The sequence below is a fragment of the Electrophorus electricus genome, chromosome 10, assembly GCF_013358815.1.
Source record: "Electrophorus electricus isolate fEleEle1 chromosome 10, fEleEle1.pri, whole genome shotgun sequence".
In the NCBI taxonomy this organism is placed as follows: Eukaryota; Metazoa; Chordata; class Actinopteri; order Gymnotiformes; family Gymnotidae; genus Electrophorus; species Electrophorus electricus.
In genome coordinates, this window is record NC_049544.1 from 13,134,212 (window position 1) to 13,153,585 (window position 19,374).

The 19,374-nt window shown below is 41.4% G+C and overlaps 2 protein-coding genes across 3 annotated transcripts; one reads left to right on the plus strand and one right to left on the minus strand.

The window, feature by feature from the left end:
- The first annotated feature begins 330 nt into the window (after positions 1 to 330).
- Positions 331 to 9,674, plus strand: kiaa0319 (KIAA0319 ortholog). Of its 2 annotated transcripts, none has more exons than XM_027002159.2 (21): positions 331 to 389; positions 1,487 to 1,604; positions 2,184 to 2,908; positions 3,327 to 3,486; positions 3,851 to 3,949; positions 4,054 to 4,151; positions 4,261 to 4,348; positions 4,463 to 4,558; positions 4,731 to 4,863; positions 5,190 to 5,418; positions 5,563 to 5,686; positions 5,882 to 6,011; positions 6,317 to 6,465; positions 6,627 to 6,778; positions 6,879 to 7,017; positions 7,303 to 7,462; positions 7,818 to 7,954; positions 8,228 to 8,350; positions 8,539 to 8,620; positions 8,793 to 8,884; positions 8,962 to 9,674. In XM_027002159.2, exons 2-21 carry the CDS (start codon positions 1,553 to 1,555, stop codon positions 9,132 to 9,134), a joined length of 3,141 nt encoding a protein of 1,046 aa, XP_026857960.2. In that variant the 5' UTR covers positions 331 to 389; positions 1,487 to 1,552; the 3' UTR covers positions 9,135 to 9,674. The 2 variants fall into 2 exon arrangements, with proteins under 2 accessions (XP_026857960.2, XP_026857953.2); XM_027002152.2 differs by lacking the exon at positions 331 to 389 and adding an exon at positions 396 to 554.
- Positions 9,383 to 16,203, minus strand: aldh5a1 (aldehyde dehydrogenase 5 family, member A1 (succinate-semialdehyde dehydrogenase)). The gene is made up of 10 exons (XM_027002170.2): positions 15,719 to 16,203; positions 14,946 to 15,029; positions 14,444 to 14,614; positions 14,232 to 14,348; positions 13,935 to 14,078; positions 13,413 to 13,556; positions 13,148 to 13,306; positions 12,495 to 12,658; positions 11,061 to 11,119; positions 9,383 to 10,915 (listed from the first exon to the last, which is right to left on the minus strand). Exons 1-10 carry the CDS (start codon positions 16,004 to 16,006, stop codon positions 10,704 to 10,706), a joined length of 1,542 nt encoding a protein of 513 aa, XP_026857971.2. The 5' UTR covers positions 16,007 to 16,203; the 3' UTR covers positions 9,383 to 10,703.
- Between the last annotated feature and the right edge of the window lie 3,171 nt (positions 16,204 to 19,374).

The window sequence follows — 19,374 nt, forward strand, 5'->3', positions numbered from 1 at the left end:
GTCATACGGTGTATGCGTTCGCATATTCTGAAGACACCCCAAAACACAACAGCAAAAAATTATTATAATATCCAAAAACAATATATTATTTAGACTATGTAATGTACAATATATGAATATATAATAATATGGTATTTTATGTTAAACATATAACAATAGAGTTACAAAAAACATACAACAATAGTTGTTAGTATAAGTATTAATAGCGTTAGTAATTCATCTCTATTGTTGCTGTTGCTTCACAATAATAACCATGGAAGTAGATCTACGTATTTTTCAACTGAAGAAACCGCGTAAGAGAACACGAACTGCATCATCCTGCACACGCTTGACATGTTTTCCTCCGCCCTCCCTGGTTCGTTCAACGACACTCCCTCGTCCCTCATAGAGTACGTCTATACCTCATCACAGTGTTTAGCTGAACATCTCTCGAAACATCTACGTTTATCTTGGCAGAACCGCGGTCATGCTATTTTAGAGTTAGCAATCATATAGTCTATTGTCTGATTAGCTACGGAAGGATGCTGGGAAATGATGCTGTCGTATCACTTGCGGTAGGATCTTTTTGGTACATCAGAGGATAGCCTTTTGTCAGTCGTCTGTTTATATATCATTTATTACCTAATATTATTTGTTGCCATTGGGTAGTTAAAGCTGTTAATTGGGTTTAAGATCAATTATAATGCGGCTATACAACAGGAACAGAAGATAACAGAACAGATGGTTGTTTGTTATAAAACGCTCGCGTCAGCAAGGATAATTAAATTGGTATCGTGTTTACTTATTCTTATTAAAATGGTGTCTGTACGATTGGTCAATCCTGGTTACTTAAGGCAAAAGCCAATTTACTTAATCTTTCATCAAAAACTAATCCTTTAGCTGGATTAAATGTCTATAGTGAAACAAAAAGATAACTCTGTGGTTTTTTAAGTGAATGATTCCTCCTATAATTCTAAAAAATTTTTTTTTCTTAAAATGTTTGTATGACTTATAGTACCTTTCACAGGCAGACTTCATGATTCAGTCGACCAGACTCCTGTCCTTTCTACTCAGCTCAGCTGTCAGGGACATAGAAAGATAGTAAACATGCATTTGCTAAGAGGGCTATTAATTAGGTCATAACCCATTTGGTTAAAATGAGGAAAATTCATTAGAACTTGAAGCTACTAAACACAGATCTGCTCTTTACAGTAGTTTACTGTGTGCTATGGTGAAAGCAGCCTCTCGCACTCAGAGGTCTGAACAGCCTCTTACAGTCCTATACCTGTTTCTTTGGATTTTCCTATTTGTAAAGCACTTTGACTGATTGCAGTGTATGAAAGGTGCTATATGAATAAACTTGCCTTGCCTTGCCTAGTAGGTCTGAGCCCTCTTTGAACTCATTCATTGTTGAGCTGAATCAGTGTAGTGTTTTTTTAGTGTTTTTAGTGATTGATTGATTGATTGATTATTTGTTTGTTTTATTCATTCATTTATTTTTTTTTAGAAAGTGGCACATTGAAAAGCTGATGATCAACAAGAACAGACTCTATTCTGAAGCTACAGTGGCATCATGAACTTTGTGCCATTCTTTTTGCTCTCCCTGCTATTGCACAATGTAAGAGGTAAGAATATTGTAGTCCACATTTACACTGCAGCAAAGGACAGAAAGACATACCAGGATAGCTGTGATATTGTAGAGTTACAAGCTGCACTGTGCAGCTTCAATGCTTGTGTCTCTAGCAGGCTTCTTTTATCTCATTGTTCCTTTGGTGGTTCACTCCACATAATCTACTTTTAGCACATTATATGATATGGTGAAGTTTTTAGCAAGTCTTTTGTAGAAACATGCATAGTTTAATTTGCTTTCAATAGTCCATGGCTGTTTTGTTTGTTAAATGGATGCAGCCATCTGGTAAATTATTTTTTTTATAGTCATTATGTCACTGTCTGTTCGCATCAGTTAGAGCTGCCTTTACATTTATAGGTCCCTGGGAAAGATGTTTTTTCCTCTAGTGTTCTTTACTTAATTTTTCTGTAATTCCTCTATTTTTATTTATTTAATACTGTTCAGGATGCTTACTATTTATTTATGAAATACAACAGGATTTAGTTTACAGGATTTATGTATTACTGTTTACTAAAAACTCCAGTAGTCCTTAGTCTAGCACTGAAATGTAAACAGTAATTACCCATTTCTGTAGCTGTAGTAGCAGGGCAATGCTGGCAGGGGGCGACATATTCTGAGACTGTCGTGTCTCCTGAGCTGAGAAGCAGCAGCATCCTGCGGGTTCCGGAAGTGGTGTCTCTGGCCCAGTGTGCTAGGGCCTGCTGTGACCTTTTAGGCTGTGACCTGGCCTGGTTCTTTGAGAGACGCTGCTATGTTCTCAGTTGCCAGCACAAAGAGAACTGTCAACCAAAAAAGAGGCCTGGCACGGACTCGCTGCTTGCATTTCTACAGCGTAGCCCCCCACAGACAATGGTGCTCCAGTCGTTGGTAAGGGGTGAGCCTTATCCCAGCCACTGGCGTCCGCTATCCAGACACAGAGGCTCAGAAATTCCACTGGAGGATCTGGCTTTGTTGGAGGGCATTCAGGATTTGGATAAGTCAGCCGTGGAGTATACAAAGAACTACAGGACTGTGGAGGACAGGGGAAGAGATAAATTCATCAGTGAAGACAGATCCAGATCAATTGTAGAACAGGAAGAAAGACCAGGACTTACTGATTGGTCTGCTCTTCAAGAACGAGATGGATTTAACCTATCAGAGGTGGAGGGAGGTAAAGGAAAGCTCTCTCTGATGGATGCCATGAAAGCCAGTCCGATGGCTCTAAGCTCCGCTCCAGCAGTGACAGATGGACACACAACATCTCCCAGTCAAGCCAGGCCTTCATGGGGGCCTTCAGCATCTACTTCACCCACCATGGAGGTACGTTTTACAAATGAATTTAAAGCAGAGGTTTCAAAGCCATGATCTAAATGTAAGTTTACATTAACAAATTAAATTCTTCTTCTGATTTGTTGATAGACATGGTTAGCTGTGTTAAATTTGAACTTAAATTCCATGGAAAGATAAATTCTTCAAGAAAACAGGTTTCTGCGCTGTGTATGAATCTCTGCTCTCAGCTAATGTGCTGGCTCAGCCACTCTGCCATTGTCCTTGTCCTTTACGATCTTAGTCGAAAAAAGAAATGGCCGATGCTGATCCTAGGGTCTCTGAGCCATGCTGCTATAGTGATTACTCTGCAACATTTACATTTACTTGCAGGAAGTCATGTGGCTTTGTGAGGCTGAAACATAACGTCTGTAGTCTGCACACAAAGAGAAACAATGTACTTCTCTTTTAGGATGAGGAAGACCAGTTTAACATCTCTATCACAAGCGTGGAGCCAACGGCCATGCTGCAGGTGATCAGTGCAGATCCATCCAGCTCAAGCCTTTTTACCACCTCACTCCCCACTCAGCCTGATATGGAAACCACATCCCAGACCAGTTCCTCACAGCCAGGTAGCCTACTGCAAAGAAAATATCAAATAATTGCTTACTGGCTCCTGAGTGGTGAGACAGAAACTCGGTTGCCTTAACATCATAGGTTGATTTGTTCATGTCCCGATAATGCCACAGCCCTCCATGGCTGAGAGTCCCAGGGAGTAAAATTGGTGTTGCTCCTTGGATTTGAGGGATTGCATTTCCCTGTCCTCTGTCAATCAATCCAACAATAGCCAATTGTGGACATCTGTGTGCTAGTGCTTGCTGATATAGGCAGTTAGTGCTTTCCTCTAATAATAATTGATTTCTGTACTTTACAAGTGTGCACAGTTACCTTTTCATGCATATAATGAATGATTAATACTATCTTTGTATCTTTTAGCACATACCCTTGTTGTGTCTATTGGAAGCATTGGTGAAATAACACTACCTGAAAAAGCAGTAGAACTAACTGCCTCAGTCAATTCAGAGACTGAGATGGGTACGCTATTTTCTTACCTCGTGAATAGTGAATCTGCTGTGTTTGATACCTGTTGTGTTTGTGTTTTTTGCAAGTGCAGATCATGTTCTCATGTTTACTCTCAGAGATCCCTTACACATACGAATGGAGTTTGGTGAGCTCACCAAATGAACACGAGGGGGTGATGGAGGGAAAACATAGCAAGACTGTCAATATCTCGAAGGTAGGTGCTCTCAGCAGATTTCTGGTTGTAGAATTTCAGTAATATCTAATAAGTATGCTTGCACCTATGCATTTAAAACAATATCTTGTTTCTTGTGTGACTTTGTTAGCTGTCTGCAGGTGTGTATGTTGTCAAAGTAAGTGTGACAGGAAGGCAGGCCTCTGGGGAGAGTGTTACTAACTTCACAGTGGAGCCTGGTAAACTTTCCTATTTCTGGGTAGTAATTGGTACTTATTTAGCAGTATTAGTTGTATGCCATTTAGGCCATGTCAGTTTTCATTCCAGGCAGCTTAACTTATCTCATTCTACAGAGATGGACCTGAATATGTCCCCCAGATCAGTTATCCTACCACCACACCAGGACGTGCCGCTCTCTGCTGCCTCTGTTGTCATTATTAACGGCAGCCGTATGTTCTTCACTCTTACTTCTTCACCGAAAGAGTAAAGAAACAAAGGTTTTCAGTTACAGAAGTTTAAATGATCTCATTAGACAAAATAAAGAATGTGAACATGAAAACAAATCATTGTTGTTGGGATTTTTTAATATCTGGCCCTTTATAATTGTTCTTTCCCTGCCAGAGAGTTCAGATGATACAGGAGTAGTCAGTTACCTGTGGGAGCAGGTCAGTGGACCGCTGTTGGAAAACGAGGCCCCTATGGACATGCCTGTACTCAGACTGCAGAACCTCACTCCTGGAGAGTATACGTTCAAGTATGAACAAAGCTCCTGCTCTCATCAACATATAAGACATATAAGACATGGAATGGGCAGTGTGTACTCTGGTGCTCCAGGAAGTTACAAATGTGTTTAAGCACAAGCAGGGGGTGATCGATCTTCTCAGCATATAATCAGGCCAGTTTGTGGTTTACTGTTATGTTTTCATCCCTTGTGCAAACTCAGCTGTCACAGAGACATTTCAACTGTGACTTACTCCCTGCTAAATCACTCTCCCTTTGAGGCTGGTTTTAATTTGGCCTGTCCTGATTAGCTCACAGGTCCTCAAGTGTTCTGTCCTGATTTATGCTGTCTTGGTTCAGGCTCACCGTGACTGATTCTGAAGGACTAACTGACTTCACAACTGCCACAGTGCGAGTCATCAGACCAAAGGATGATCCCCCAGTGGCCAGGGCAGGAACTGACCAGGTCATCAGCCTGCCCCTCAACCACCTCACTCTGTGGGGCAACCAGAGCACAGATGACCATGCTATTACCAGCTATCTATGGAGCCTTCATCCCAGCACCTCAGCCATAGCAGCAACAATGCAGGTAACAAAATACATATTTAAAATGTGCAGAGCAAGAACACAGGTCATAGCACTCTAACACTTTTTGAAGTGTAGTGACCTCATTCCATGTGCAGGTTGTGTTTGAAAATGTGTCCATATGCTCTCCTGGCTGTGTTTGTCTCAGGGGGTGAGATCTCCAGCTTTACAGCTCTCTGATCTCCAGGAGGGTCACTACTCAATCCAGCTCACTGTCACTGACTCGAGTGGCCAGCAGAACTCAGACACTGTCTCACTCAATGTGCTCCCTGGTAAATATACACAGACATTTTCCACACCTCTGCAGATTTTGAGTTTCACTAATAACCTATCACAAATATTTATTAAAACTGAATTTTAATGGCATAGGTGGTTAAAGGTTGAGGCAGATAGATATAAAGCAATGCAACTGAACTTATGTTGCAAACTTGAGAATGGCACACAGTCAAAGGTCTATGATTTCACAGAGAACAGAGCTCCTGTGGCAGTAACAGGACCAGATCAGCAGCTGTTTCTCCCAGCCAGCAGTGTCATGTTGAATGGCAGTGACAGCACTGATGACTGTGCTATCACCAGCTACCAGTGGGAGATCCTCAGGTACCAGCAACTCAGGAATACATGAGCACACACACTCAGCCCCTCCCCACCCCCCAGCACAGACTAGTTCATTAGGTGTTTTCAACTACATAACAGATGCCCCAGGATTGTTAGTTGTACATACTTTTTTTGAGGTTGTGTGGCAACCTTGTGTGGAAATCTGTGTTGTTGCAGTACAAAACTGCATCAAAAGGCATTGATTTCTTACTTGGGTTTTAAAACAGCTGATGCATGTGCTTGTTCAATAGGTTTATTCTTGAGAATTTGGAAGAATTGATTTGTGTTCTCATGTCTGATTTATGAAGTGGCCCTCCTGGCTCAAAGATTAAGGACGCAAACAAAGCAGTTGCCCTGGTAACAGGCCTAAGAGCTGGGAGTCACAAATTTCAGCTGACTGTGCAAGACCAGCAGGGGGCAGCAGACAGCGCAGTGCTCACAGTCACAGTTAAAGAGGGTGAGGGCACTCATACAGCTGTGCAGAATTCATACACAGTAGCAGTTGTCTATTGTAATGGTAAATTCTGAGTCATGTAAATGTTTAATAAATGAATAATTAATTTGTATTTAACTTGTTCATTCTGTCCATACATCATATAGTGTTTGTTTTCCCCATAGCCAAAAGCCTGCCTCTGGTAGCTCATGCCAGTGGTAGTCACACGCTCACCTTACCCAGCAACTCTCTGGTTCTGAAGGGCTCCGTGTCCAACATTGTCTCTGGCAACGTGTCTTTCCTGTGGCTCAGAGATGAGCAGAGCCCTGCTGCAGGGGTCAGTAGACTTGTTGCCTTTTTTAGTACTCATTATTCCAAGAGCTAATTCTCTCATTCTCTGTGTATGTGGTCATCTCTTTTTCTCTCTCTGCAAGCAGGATGTTTTGTATGATTCAGACCATCAGGCCTCCCTCTACCTGGCCAACTTGGTAGAGGGCACATACCTGTTCCACCTACGGGCCACTGACACCCAGGGCCACTCCAGCACTGCAACAGCCACTGTGGAAGTGCGTCCTGGTAGGGTCTTTCCTCTGCATGTTCCAAAAGAAACCATTGTGTTAAAATACATTGGTCACACATGTTGGAAAGTATTTTGTTAGCATTGTTTTACCTTTAAACCTTTTCCTTAAAATGAACTTTAATCATTAATGTTCATATTTGAACTGTTTATTCAGTAAATTCATCCGGAGTGGTTACAGGTTTCATCACAATGAGCATTTGCACTTTTGCAGTATGCACAGCAAAACAGGTTCATTTGCTGAGGAAATGTAGATAAATGTGAAACTCAGTGTGTGTTTTCAGATGTTGGTCAGCGGGAGCAGGTAGAGTTGGAGCTGCAGGTGGCTGTAGCTCAGGTCAGTCAGCAACAGAAAGACACCGTCCTGAGGCAGCTGGCAGCGCTGCTGCATGTGCTTGATGCAGACATCGCTCTGAAGGGTCTGCACGGGCAGTCTGATATCAGGTAGTGTGGGCAAAGCTTGGCCTACAAAGCTTGACCTCTGACATCTTATTATTCTCTGTCACCCACCTTATATGTACAGACAATCTTAAAGTGTCTGTCATGTAGGGCTTAGTTCCTTGTCTAATCTGACACTCCTGATCAGGTTAATAAAAGATTAGAACCAAACTGCGCAATAGATCAATAGATCCTCAGGACTGCAACTGTAGCTTGAAGTCACAGTTCTTAATACTCCATGTTGTGCAGTATACACACTGACAAAAATTAGCATCTTTGATTTTCCACTGTTGTGCTATGGAACTACAGTTTTCCAAGAACCTGAATCTGTTTTTGCACATGTGTGTATTTGTTTGAACAGCACAGTGTTCAGGTTCTCAGTACAGGGTCCTGATGGAACAGTCCCTGGCCCAAAACTAGCCCGTCTCTTGAGACATCAGCTACTGAAGGAAAAAAACGATTTCCTGCTCTTCAAGGTTCTCAGAGTGAACACAGTCAGTGAGTGGCATAAAGTGACAGTATTTTACCACTTTTCATTTGAAAACATGCCTTTTGAAAACCACTTCTTTCTCACTCTAGTCTAGCCACAAGCTCACAGATGCACATTTCCCCCTTTGTCCATCTGCTGTGGTGGCAATCTGGGTCCCGTTTCTCAAAGTCATCAGTGTTAAGATAATCTTAAAAGAGAGAGCATTCGGTGTTGATACTTACATTACCATTTAATGATGATGTTCATGTTATGATGCTTTTGGCAAATCTGGCCATGTCTAGTGTGTTTGCTGAGCTGTTCTGCCCATGGCCATTGTGACCCTATCACTAAAAGATGTGCCTGTGATCATCTGTGGATGGAGAACCCCTTTCAACACTTCCTTGATGACAATGAGAGCAACTGTGGTGAGTGGCTCTTCTAGGAATCACAGTGCTGTCAGGTACACCTCAAAGATGCTTCCATGACAACAGAGAACCTGTCTTAACAGAGGAATTAAGAGCTTTTTGTAATTAAATAAGACTTCCATACAGTAAAGCAAATTATTTGGCTGAATAAATACATTCTGGATATTCTTGGCCTCCCTCTCTTACAGACTGGAGTGTACTGTATGTCACAATCTGCTGCGTAGCTGTGTTCGTGTTTCTTGTGTCTATGAGCTGGGCATGGTGTAAAAGGTACTAATCACCTCATCCCTGACCTCATTTACAGACATGGCAGAACACTGCTGTGCTGCAATATGAATGATTTAACCTCTGACCCACTAGTTGCCTAGAGAATTTAAACTGACTGTGGGGTAAACTGTTTTTGTGTTTTTGGTATGACGTGGTGGTGTCCTGGCATACTCAGAGGGAGACGTACAAAAGTAAGGAAGAAAACCAAGTACACAATACTTGACAATGTGGATGAACATGAGAGAATGGAACTGCAGCCAAAATATAGTGAGTCAATAAGTTTGGAGCTGTTTATTTAAGAAACATGCCAAAACAGTTCTAATTTGTTTTCATGTCTCTTGTAGACATCAAACACAGGAGTACAGAGCACAACTCTAGCCTGATGATGTCAGAGTCAGAGTTGGACAGTGATCAGGACACCATCTTCAGTTCCCAGAAGATGGACAGGACCAGGAACCGAGCTAATGGCACCATGACAAATAGAGACGCTTACAGCCTGCACCCTGTGGAAGGCTAATACACCTCTGCTTAGATGACGTTTGCCTAGTGTATGGCAGGCTTTAGCATCAGAACATATAGAGACTAGCTAAATGCATCGACTGATCTGAGGTTTCTAAAGATTACAGACTTTTGAATGTAAATCATTTTATTTATTAGGCACTTCCTACTGTTTGCTGGCTGCTCCTTTTCTCTTTATTGTCCTTGTCCTTCAATAGTCCTGAATAGCTAGTGGGAAAAACACCCAACACATTATGAGCTTTTTTTTTTGAGTGTTTTGGCATTCGAAAACATTCCACTGCTGATGAAGACCTACTTTGACACCAGTTGACCTTGGTCTAAAAAATATGAAAATACACTATTGGCTATTGGGTGAACTATTTTTTTGTTTTTGTCCAAAAGCTTAATTTCTCATGATATAAAAGGCAAGAAAAAAATCTACTTGATTTCAGTGCAAATGTAATGTGATGCTACATCTAAATGGAGAAGCAATGACAATCACCATTGTGAAATATATTAACAAAAATAAATAAATAATAAAAGGCTGACATTATGCTTACAACGAGACTTAATCCATGAGCCCCAACATTTGAGAAGCTTCTGCAGAAAGCATAAAAACTGATTTTTGGGCATGGTTTGTGAATTGCACTTTCTAAACAGACCAATGCCAAGACAACATTCTAGCAAGCAGAGGTTTCCATACACTTCAACTGCCAAACCTACGGCATCATATTATCTGGTTAAGAATACTGGATCCACATCTTTGGTGGGTACAGGTTTATTTTTTTATTAGTAGACATTATTACTAAAAAAAGAGAGAAAATTACCTGGAGAACTGAATATAATTAAAACACATTGGTCATACAACACGCACAACAATTATATTTACTCACACAACAGTGTTGTATAGTGGTTTTAAAAAAGTGCCTCTAATTTTTTAAATTGTGCATTTTGTGGCACACCACTACAGCAGATAAAGGAATGTCCTTATTAATATGTAGTCTTAAATTTTTAAATGATACAAGTTAAAAATTAGTATTCTGTAATCCGATTCTAACTGGCTCTGTGAAATCACAGTCCTTTTACGATTGGCTTTATGTGGTTAGACAATATGAGTAACAAAAGACCATGTGGGAAGAACAGTCCCCATGTTTCTCCTGTTCTTGCCCATGGAGCCATGCAATCCACCAGTAGCGACATCAGCTTTTGTTCTCTCCTGGTAGACCTGACCCAGGTTAAACCAGGCCTAGAGAACACTGGGCCTCATCCAAAACCACACACTACATCCTAAAAATTACTATTGACATTTTATCAGTTTTATCAGTTTGTAATTAACAGCCTGGGCATATTTTGGGAATCAATGTCACACGAGGTATAAATTAGCTGGAGATATATAGATAAGCCGGTAGAAAATCTGAATGGTGTACTATTTTCACATAGTACTTAGGATGGTAGTATGTGGATTTAGATACAGTCCTTAATTGCCTGGCTAAGGTGTGTTGAGAGCTTTAACACAGTTTAAAAAAACAAAAAAAACAAAACCTAGTCTGGTTGGAGAGCTCCAATGACTGGATTAGGAATCTATGTCTTAGAGTGCAAGGCCACCAAAACACATATACTTCACTTCCAGATACTCATCCACACCATACTTGGACCCTTCCCTGCCCAGTCCTGATTGCTTGACTCCACCAAATGAAGCCTCTGGTGTGGAGAGCAGAGCTTCGTTTACTCCCACCATCCCTACCTCCAACTGCTCAGCCACTCGCCATATCTGACTTATATCCTGAGTGTAGACATATCCTGTTGAAAGATAAACCATTGGGTGGTCTGTTAAGACCGTTAGATATTTAAGCAAAAAATGCTGAAAGGAACTGCTGATTAAAATGTGAATGCTTATATTTCAAGTAACAGGTAAGGTTGTTTATGCACATGCTGATGCACAAACCTGCTAGTCCAACTGCAGATGCATTAGCAATGGCGAGAGCCTCCTCTTCTTTGTTGAACCTGAATGTGGAGAATACAGTTCAGCAACAGCATAGAAGAGAGCAGCTCAACCACATCTTAAATTATTCCTTGCTCAACCCCAGTAAAACCAAGCTTCGGTTCATCCCAGGTACTCCCAACCCTTACCATGACCTCACTGTTTCCTTTGAGAACTCCCTGGCAACACCATCGGAAGCCGCCGTAAGGGCGTAACTTTGGACAACCAGTTGTCGTTCTCAACTCATGTTTCTAATCTAACCCAGTCTTGCAGATTCCTCCTTTGTAACACGAAGGATTCGACCCTTTCTCTCGCAGGAAGCTACCCAGGTGCTTGTGCAGTCTTGTGATCTTAAAACTAGACTACTGCAAATCGCTACTTGCTGGTCTTCCTCCCAAGAGCCATCAAACCACTACAACTTGTCCAGAATGCAGTAGCACGACTGGTCTTCAATCTTCCGAGGTTCACACGTTACTCCACTGCTGCACTCCCTTCATTGGCTCCCTATAGCTGCTAGCTGCATGCATCAGATTTAAAGCCTTGATGCTTGCCTATAAAGCCAAAAATGGACCAGACCTTTCATACATGAATGGTCAATGGTCAAAACCCGATCCGTACCGCAAGTACTTCGAAGCTCAAGTATGGCTCGGCTTGAAATATTGTGCTTCAGGCCTCATGGAAGACAAGCATCGAGACTATTTTCTGTCCTGGCTCCAAGATGGTGGAATGAACTCCTACTTGCTGTCCGGACAGCAGAGTCCCTTGCAGTCTTCAAACGCAGACTGAAGAACCATCTATTTGCAGAATATTTAAAAGGACAACTGACACTGCTCCCATATTGGCTGACTAAATTAGTACTTATTTTAGGTTATTGTTTATGTTTATGTTTAACAAACTAAGACTTATTGTTTATAGCACTTATCATTGTTTAAGATAGACCTTGCTCTGGATAAGAGCGTCTGCTAAATGCTGTAAATGTAAATGTATTCCTAAGAAAAACAAGCAGCCTAGCAAAAAATGTCATTTGCCAAGGCCAAAATCTGTGACTTCAATCAGGACCTTGCTGTATGATGTAATAAACACATGAATCACAGACCCCAAACAACCAACACAGTAGAACAGAGGTACAGAATACCACTGCAGACTGCCACGCCATCAGTGTCAGCGACGGGTGTGGGCTAGGCTGCCCAAACCTAGACAGGAGGAACCGAGGGTAAAGGGCCTTGCTCAGGGGCCCAACAGTGGCAACCCAGCCGAGGTGGGGCTCGAACCAGCAACCTCCCGAACACAAGTCAAGCACCACAAGTCACCAAGCCAACACCGCCCCCATTATGAATCATATATTATTCATTTGGTTTATCTACTATATGAATGAATGATTTTGTGATGTTAACTCACTTGATAACTGGTACCAGGGGTCCAAAAGTCTCCTCGTGCATACAGAGCATGTCAGTTGTGACATTGGAGAGGAGTGTGGGCTGCATGAAAGAGCCTTCCAGTCTCTTTCCACCCTTCAGCACCACAGCTCCCTGAGCCACAGCATCGGCTATCTGGTGCTCCACCTAAAAGACAGTGTGCACTCTAAGCATCCTGTCCCAACCTTTCTACTCTTTTAGCCACCAAGGTGATGAATATGTAATGCAGCAGAAGCATACATGTTTAAATGTTCTCTCTTTACTAGATCTCTGCTGTGGTGCTGGTGTGTTGTCAGTCAGACTTTCTGCCTTACTGTCATCAACAGCTGACTATAAAAATACAGAACTGCACACATTAATGCCAACATGTTCAGATCAAATACAAACTTCTACGGGGCAGACTGCTGGCAGTGTGACATGCACGTTGTGTTCACTCAGTTAGGACACACTTCCATGAAGTCATTCACCTGGTCATGCTGCATTAAAAGAGAACACTAGATTTGTGATCTCCGAAAGGACTCTTGGATGTTTCCCCACACATGCAAAGGGAATAGGGACAATCTGCCTTCCCAAAAACAGCATCACATCCTAGGAGGGAAAGATTATGGCATGGGATACCGCTCATGAGCATGGTACCTTCTCTGCGGCTCGTGTGTTGATGAGGGGCCCCTGGGTGGTTGTGGGGTCTGATCCGTGGCCCAGGCGCAGCTCTGTGTCCATGGCCCTGCCCAGCTTCTCCAGAAACAGATCATGGATCCCTTGCTGCACCAGGAATCGGTTGGAGCATACGCAGGTCTACAGCACATGACAAAGACATGACAGGAGCCTCAAATAAACTGTAAAAAACCAAGGACATCATAAATGCAGCATCTCATTCCTGATTTTTTAATTGGTGTCATACTTGGCCTGAGTTTCTAAATTTGGAGGCCATCACTCCAGCTACAGCCTTGTCCACATCCGCGCTGTCGAAGATGATGAAGGGTGCATGTCCCCCCAGCTCCATTGACACTCTCTTCACCGTTTCTGCTGCATGTTTCAGCAGAATCTGAATTGAATGTTAAATATGCTTAATGTAAAGGATATGTTGCATTTCTATACATTTAATATTATGTTAACAACTTTAAGCCACAGACCGCAAAGAAATTTAAAAATCAAATACAATTAGGTGTAAATATCGGTGTAGATTCTTATTGCAAAAATAATCATGCTAAATTATTGTAAATTAGTTACAATATAGTTAGCCACAAACAGACATCAGTTTATTTAAAAAATTGTGGGAAGATGACATAACATTACCCAAAGAAGTAGGTTTTGCCAAAAAAAAAAAAAAAAAAGTTAAAAATCACATTATAAGCCATTCCTCATATAAATATGGATTACCTTTAAATGCAACACCTTAAGCCATTCAGAGGAGTGTGAATACCTTGCCAGTGGCAGTCGATCCAGTGAATGAGATTTTGGCCACCAGAGGGTCTGTACAGAGGACTTCACCCACAGCACTGGCCTTCTCCCTGGAACAGGGCACCACGTTGAACACTCCAGCAGGGATCCCAGCCTGGGTTGCCAGCTGTTGATGTATAGTCTTTGTCATTTAGCTTTTCAGTGCATCCTCCATCAAGTTTCCTCCTTAGACTTGGTCTAGTATTGATCCCATTCTTAGGACAGCACAAACAACTGACAAAATAGAAAGTGAGGGGGAAAAAAATCTGCTGGAACCAACCTCAGCAAGGGCAAGGGCTGAGAGGGGCGTGTCCTCAGCAGGTTTCACCACCACAGTGCAGCCTACAGCCAGAGCTGCTCCCACTTTCCTGGTTATCATGGCGCTGGGAAAGTTCCACTGTGAGTGGAGAAAAGACCTATGAGACTGTCAGATCATAGGAACAGCAAACAGACTGATCTGAAAATATTCAGGTCATAGGAGAAGCTACTCACTGGGGTGATGATGGAGGCCACACCCACTGGCTGTTTGAGCAGTAGTATCTTGCGATCCTTAGCGGTGGGAGCAACAATATCCCCATAGACACGACGAGCTTCCTCCGAGAACCACTCCAGAAAGGATGCAGAGTATGCAATTTCACCTAGGGACTCTCTCATGGGCTTCCCCTACAATTGCATAAATGCAATGCTGTTTGACAAAAAAAGTCTATCATCATTTCTGACTCCTGTTTTGCAAGATTCCTAATGTGCATTCATGGACAGGCATAATCCATTGAATATGAACATCTATGTACAGGCATATTTATCAGTGTTTATGCATTCTTCCAACCACAAACACAGCTGGTCTTATATACTAGAATCTCTGTGGTGTATCCACCTCCACTGGGCTTGCATACTGAATAACTGACACTAAAAGAGGGTATACACTTTAGTGGCACAGATGTCTAATTACAGAAGGCAAATTACTGTGTACTCCATAATTATTCAAACCACTCACACATTCTGCTGTAATGAGCTTTGCTAGATCCTCTTTGTGCTGAGTGACCAAGTCAAACCATTTCCGGAGTAGAATGCTCCTTTCCTAAACAGTGTGTGAAAGCAGATATCAGACACACACACACACCATTTACATACACAGTACAAAAACAGAAACAAAATACGAATGAAAGTTGACTTTATTTATATCTAGGTAAAGGGAACTGCAGTTTAATAAAAATCAGAACAGGTTAAATCAGTGTCAACACAATACAAATAATACCGAATTTGGTACCTGTAATATCTACAGTTAATCTTATTTAATACAACAGACTTGTGCACTACACAGCTTATTTACATTCTGCGTTACACCCTAATTCATCTCATCTGTTAAGTACCTATTTATAATTAAGTATGTAAGAGAAAGAAAAAAAAAACAAATACAAAGGAACATCAGATATGAATACAAACATCACTAATTTTAAATTAGGTACATAGAAAATACTTATAAACAGAAAACGTCCTGGGATTCAGGAACAAACGTGGCCACTGTATGGGCAGTGGCAGGTCAGTGGCTCGCATAGTAATCGTTGGGTCCCCCCACCACCAAGGTGCCACTCTTGGGCCCCTGAGCAAGACTTTAACCCTCAATTGCTCAAGCTACATTTAGCAATAACTATGTTGCTTTGGATAAAAGCGTTAGCTAAATGTCGTGGATAATGGGATTTCATTCGCTAGCTATAGTTTTAACGAGGCGAGCGGTCAAACAAAAATGCTGCGATTCAGTTAACCTACCTTTGCAGTTTGACACTTCCACGAGTCAAAGGCTTTGTGAGCAGCAATGACCGCGTCCCTGGCTTCCCGAGGACCAAAGTCAGAGACTTTAACCAGTTCTTTGCCTGTCGCTGGATCTAACACCGGAAAAGTCGAAGCAGCAGATACCCATCGACCATTAACGAAGCCCTGTGTTCGGAGCAGTTCAGCAGATACATCGAGGCTGTACTCACGGCAAAACATGTTAGGTAGGCCCGGAAGGATTCGGCGAAGAAAACATTTACTACTTGCAAGACCAAAACTACCCATTACAAGGCTACTCCGAAATTGTAAAATTCAAGACGTACACGCCACGGAGGGACAATTCACATGAGGCAATAAAGCCACACTGTGCAAGGCCAGCTATTGCTGGATGGCTGGCTGGCTGGCTCCAGTTCACAAAGACGCTGCCACTGTTTACCGTGATGACGACACTAGAGGACGCACGCCACTATCTTACAGACTTGACGTCCCTAATTCCTTACAGGTTCGATCGCAATTCCAAGCGAATGGTCCAACAGCAGTTTACTCCCAGCGATGCGTGGTGCTCAGTGTCTGTGGACACCTTCGAAAATATTTTGTTTCGAGACAGTAGTAATGTACGAATAAATTTGAAGCTTTATAGGAGAAATAAATCCAAAGTCCAATTTTTCCAATGATTCTTCACATTATGAAGCAATCATTATACTGACACCTAGTGGTCTGGATGTTTCAGAGATTTTGTACTAAATTTGTTTTAAACATGGACGCCGCCATGTGGGGACCCACTCTATGGAACATAAACTGGTTAATTTGAGTACTACAAAGACATTTTATTAGGTCTTGTGCACTTTATAAAAAAATGAAACATAATCACATCAAATTGTTTACTACCTTTTGGTGGTAAAAAATGTATGGAGGGTCTTTTGGGCCAAGATGAATTCATTCATTCATTCATTCATGCAATCAATGGCATCATGTGACAATAAATAATAATAAAAATAAGTGATTATAAATAATTGAATACGATATAAATCTATAGTGTGATTTTTATGTATTTGTGTATTTATTTAATTATTTATTTCAGTGACTCTACCAACTAAATGAAATAAGCCTTGAAATTAAAACTTTCACTGTTCAAAATACAGAGAGCTTGGTGATTGAGTAGTAGGAATGACCCACCTTTTGTAGCTTCAGTGTAGGGGAATAGCACACTGATCCCCAAGACAAGCAAAATCACTCATGAAAACCTATAATGGCAGACATTCATTTTGTCCTAAAACCTTTCATAAAAGTGACTTATTGTTCCTTTAAAACATTGAGTACTCAAAGTGAAATTGAGTGATGACGCAGAAGCTGGTGTGCAGAGATATTGGTGGTGGTCAGGTTAAACAGGTGTGGGTGGAGCACCTTCCAGGCGAAGTACTGGCCAGTATTCCAATGGGGATCCCCTATCCAGACTAGGTGAGGTTCTTGTAAATACCAAAGGGAAATACAAATAATCCAAATCAACAATAATTTTAATTATTGGCCATCTGCTGCTGTGATTGCACATGGATGTCCACTAGTCCAGAGATATTATATATACACACACACACACACACACACACACACACACACACACACACACATTGCCTGGCCCCCCCCAAAAAAGGTCACACACTCTAATATTTTGTTGGACCACCTTTAGCTTAGATTATGGAATGCATTCGCTGTGGCATCGTTTCCACAAGCTTCTGCAATGTCACAACATTTATTTCTGTCCAGAGTTGCATTCATCCCCCCCTCAAAATCGTGTAATGATGGGAGATTTGGACCACTGTGCAAAGTCTTCTCCAGCACATTCCAAAGATTCTCAATGGGTTTCAGGTCTGGGCTCTATGGTAGCTAATCCATGTTTGAAAATGATGTCTTATGCTACCTGAACCACTCTTTCACAATTTGAGTCCGATGAATCCTGGCATTGTCATCTTGGAATATGCCCGTGCCATCAGGGAAGAAAAAATCCATTGCTGGAATAACCTGGTCATTCAGTATATTCAGGTAGTTGGCTGACCTCATTCTTTGGGCACATAATGTTACTGAACCTAGACCTCACCAACTGCAGCAACCCCAGACCATAGCACTGCCCCCACAGGCTTGTACGGTAGGCACTAGGCACGATGGGTGCATCACTTCAGCCGCCTCCCTTACCCTGATGTGCCCATCACTCTGGAACAGGGTAAATCTGGACTCATCAGACCACATGACCTTCTTCCATTGCTCCAGAGTCCAATCTTTATGCTCCCTAGCAAATTGAAGCCATTTATGCTGGTTAGCCTCACTGACAAGTGGTTTCCTTAAGGCTACACAGTTGTTTAGTCCCAATCCCTTGAGTTCCCTTCGCATTGTGCATGTGTAAATGCTTACTTTCACTATTAAACATATCCGAGTTCTACTGTTTGCCAAGTTCGTCAATGACGATCATTCAAGATTTTTTCCCCACCACATTCCTTCCTCGAGGATGTTTCCCCATGGTCCTTCCACTTTTTAATCATGTGTTGAACAGTTCTTAACATGATTTTAGTAGTTTCAGCAATCTCCTTAGATGTTTTCTCTGCTTGATGCATGCCAATAATTTGACCCTTCTGAAACAGGTTAACATCTTTTCCACAAATACAGGACATCTTTCAACATGGTTGTTTAACAAATGAAAAGCTGCTCACTGCATCGGTTAGGGTTAAATAACTTGTTGCCAGCTGAAACAATCACCCATGCAATAATAATTCAATGGGAGGTCCTTACCTATTTGCTTAGTTAAATCCAGGTGGTGACCTTTTTTGGGCCAGGCAGTGCATGTTTCTGAGCTGAAGGTCTTGGTTTTGAACATGCCTCACTTTTAATCAAACTTGTGACTGTTTCTATGGCTGTTTGTGCACAGGAAGCCAACCTCCATCATAGATTTTTATACTTTTTTCCCCCAGGGGTAGCACAGGTAGAATCCAGTAACTTTTCTGACTTAACTTTTAAAACTGAACATACATCTACAAAAGAAAATGGTTGCACATCATTAATTGTCAGTTAATGCCTCATTTAGATTTTGCTTTCTGGATACTATGATGGAGAGAAAATAAATAGTTTATAATGTAACTACAGATATATAGAAAAATGTACAGGATTTGATAATTAAAACATTCATATTCAAATTTATAAATTCATATTTGATGTGAAATCAGCTGTTACAACACTGTACTTTAAATCAACCACATCTGTAAACAACTACACCCAACTTCCCCTGTTTGCTTTGCCTTGCTGTATTATTTACTAATATATGTATATGTGAGAAGGAAGTTCATTATTTCAAAGCAATAAAAATGTTTTATTTGGACAGATTCAGTTATGTGAGGGTCCTTTACAGGAAAATCCTACATGGACACTCAGAACTTAAAAAAAACAAAAACAAAAACAAAAAACCAATGAGCAGGCAACAGGTCACTAACTTGCATGCTGATGATAAAATAACTATTAAAGAATTAAAAGAAAAAACAAACAAACCCCCAAAACAATATTTACATGGCAGTATATAATCTATGACATCATATTATGCAGGTCAGTCACTCGCATATAACAAGAACTTAGACTATCAATTATAAAAGCAATCTACAGACCAAGAGACTCAA

What these genes read in the sequence shown, in the direction of transcription:
- kiaa0319 (XM_027002159.2), top strand. Translation starts at nt 1,553, where the DNA reads ATGAACTTTGTGCCATTCTTTTTGCTCTCCCTGCTATTGCACAATGTA. An exon ending in CCATAGCAGCAACAATGCAG is followed by an intron (nt 5,419 to 5,562) that starts GTAACAAAATAC and finishes TGTTTGTCTCAG; the next exon opens with GGGGTGAGATCTCCAGCTTT. An exon ending in TACCAGTGGGAGATCCTCAG is followed by an intron (nt 6,012 to 6,316) that starts GTACCAGCAACT and finishes TGATTTATGAAG; the next exon opens with TGGCCCTCCTGGCTCAAAGA.
- aldh5a1 (XM_027002170.2), bottom strand. Translation starts at nt 16,006, where the DNA reads ATGGGTAGTTTTGGTCTTGCAAGTAGTAAATGTTTTCTTCGCCGAATC. An exon ending in GATCGACTGCCACTGGCAAG is followed by an intron (nt 13,557 to 13,934) that starts GTATTCACACTC and finishes CATTCAATTCAG; the next exon opens with ATTCTGCTGAAACATGCAGC. An exon ending in AATTTAGAAACTCAGGCCAA is followed by an intron (nt 13,307 to 13,412) that starts GTATGACACCAA and finishes CATGTGCTGTAG; the next exon opens with ACCTGCGTATGCTCCAACCG.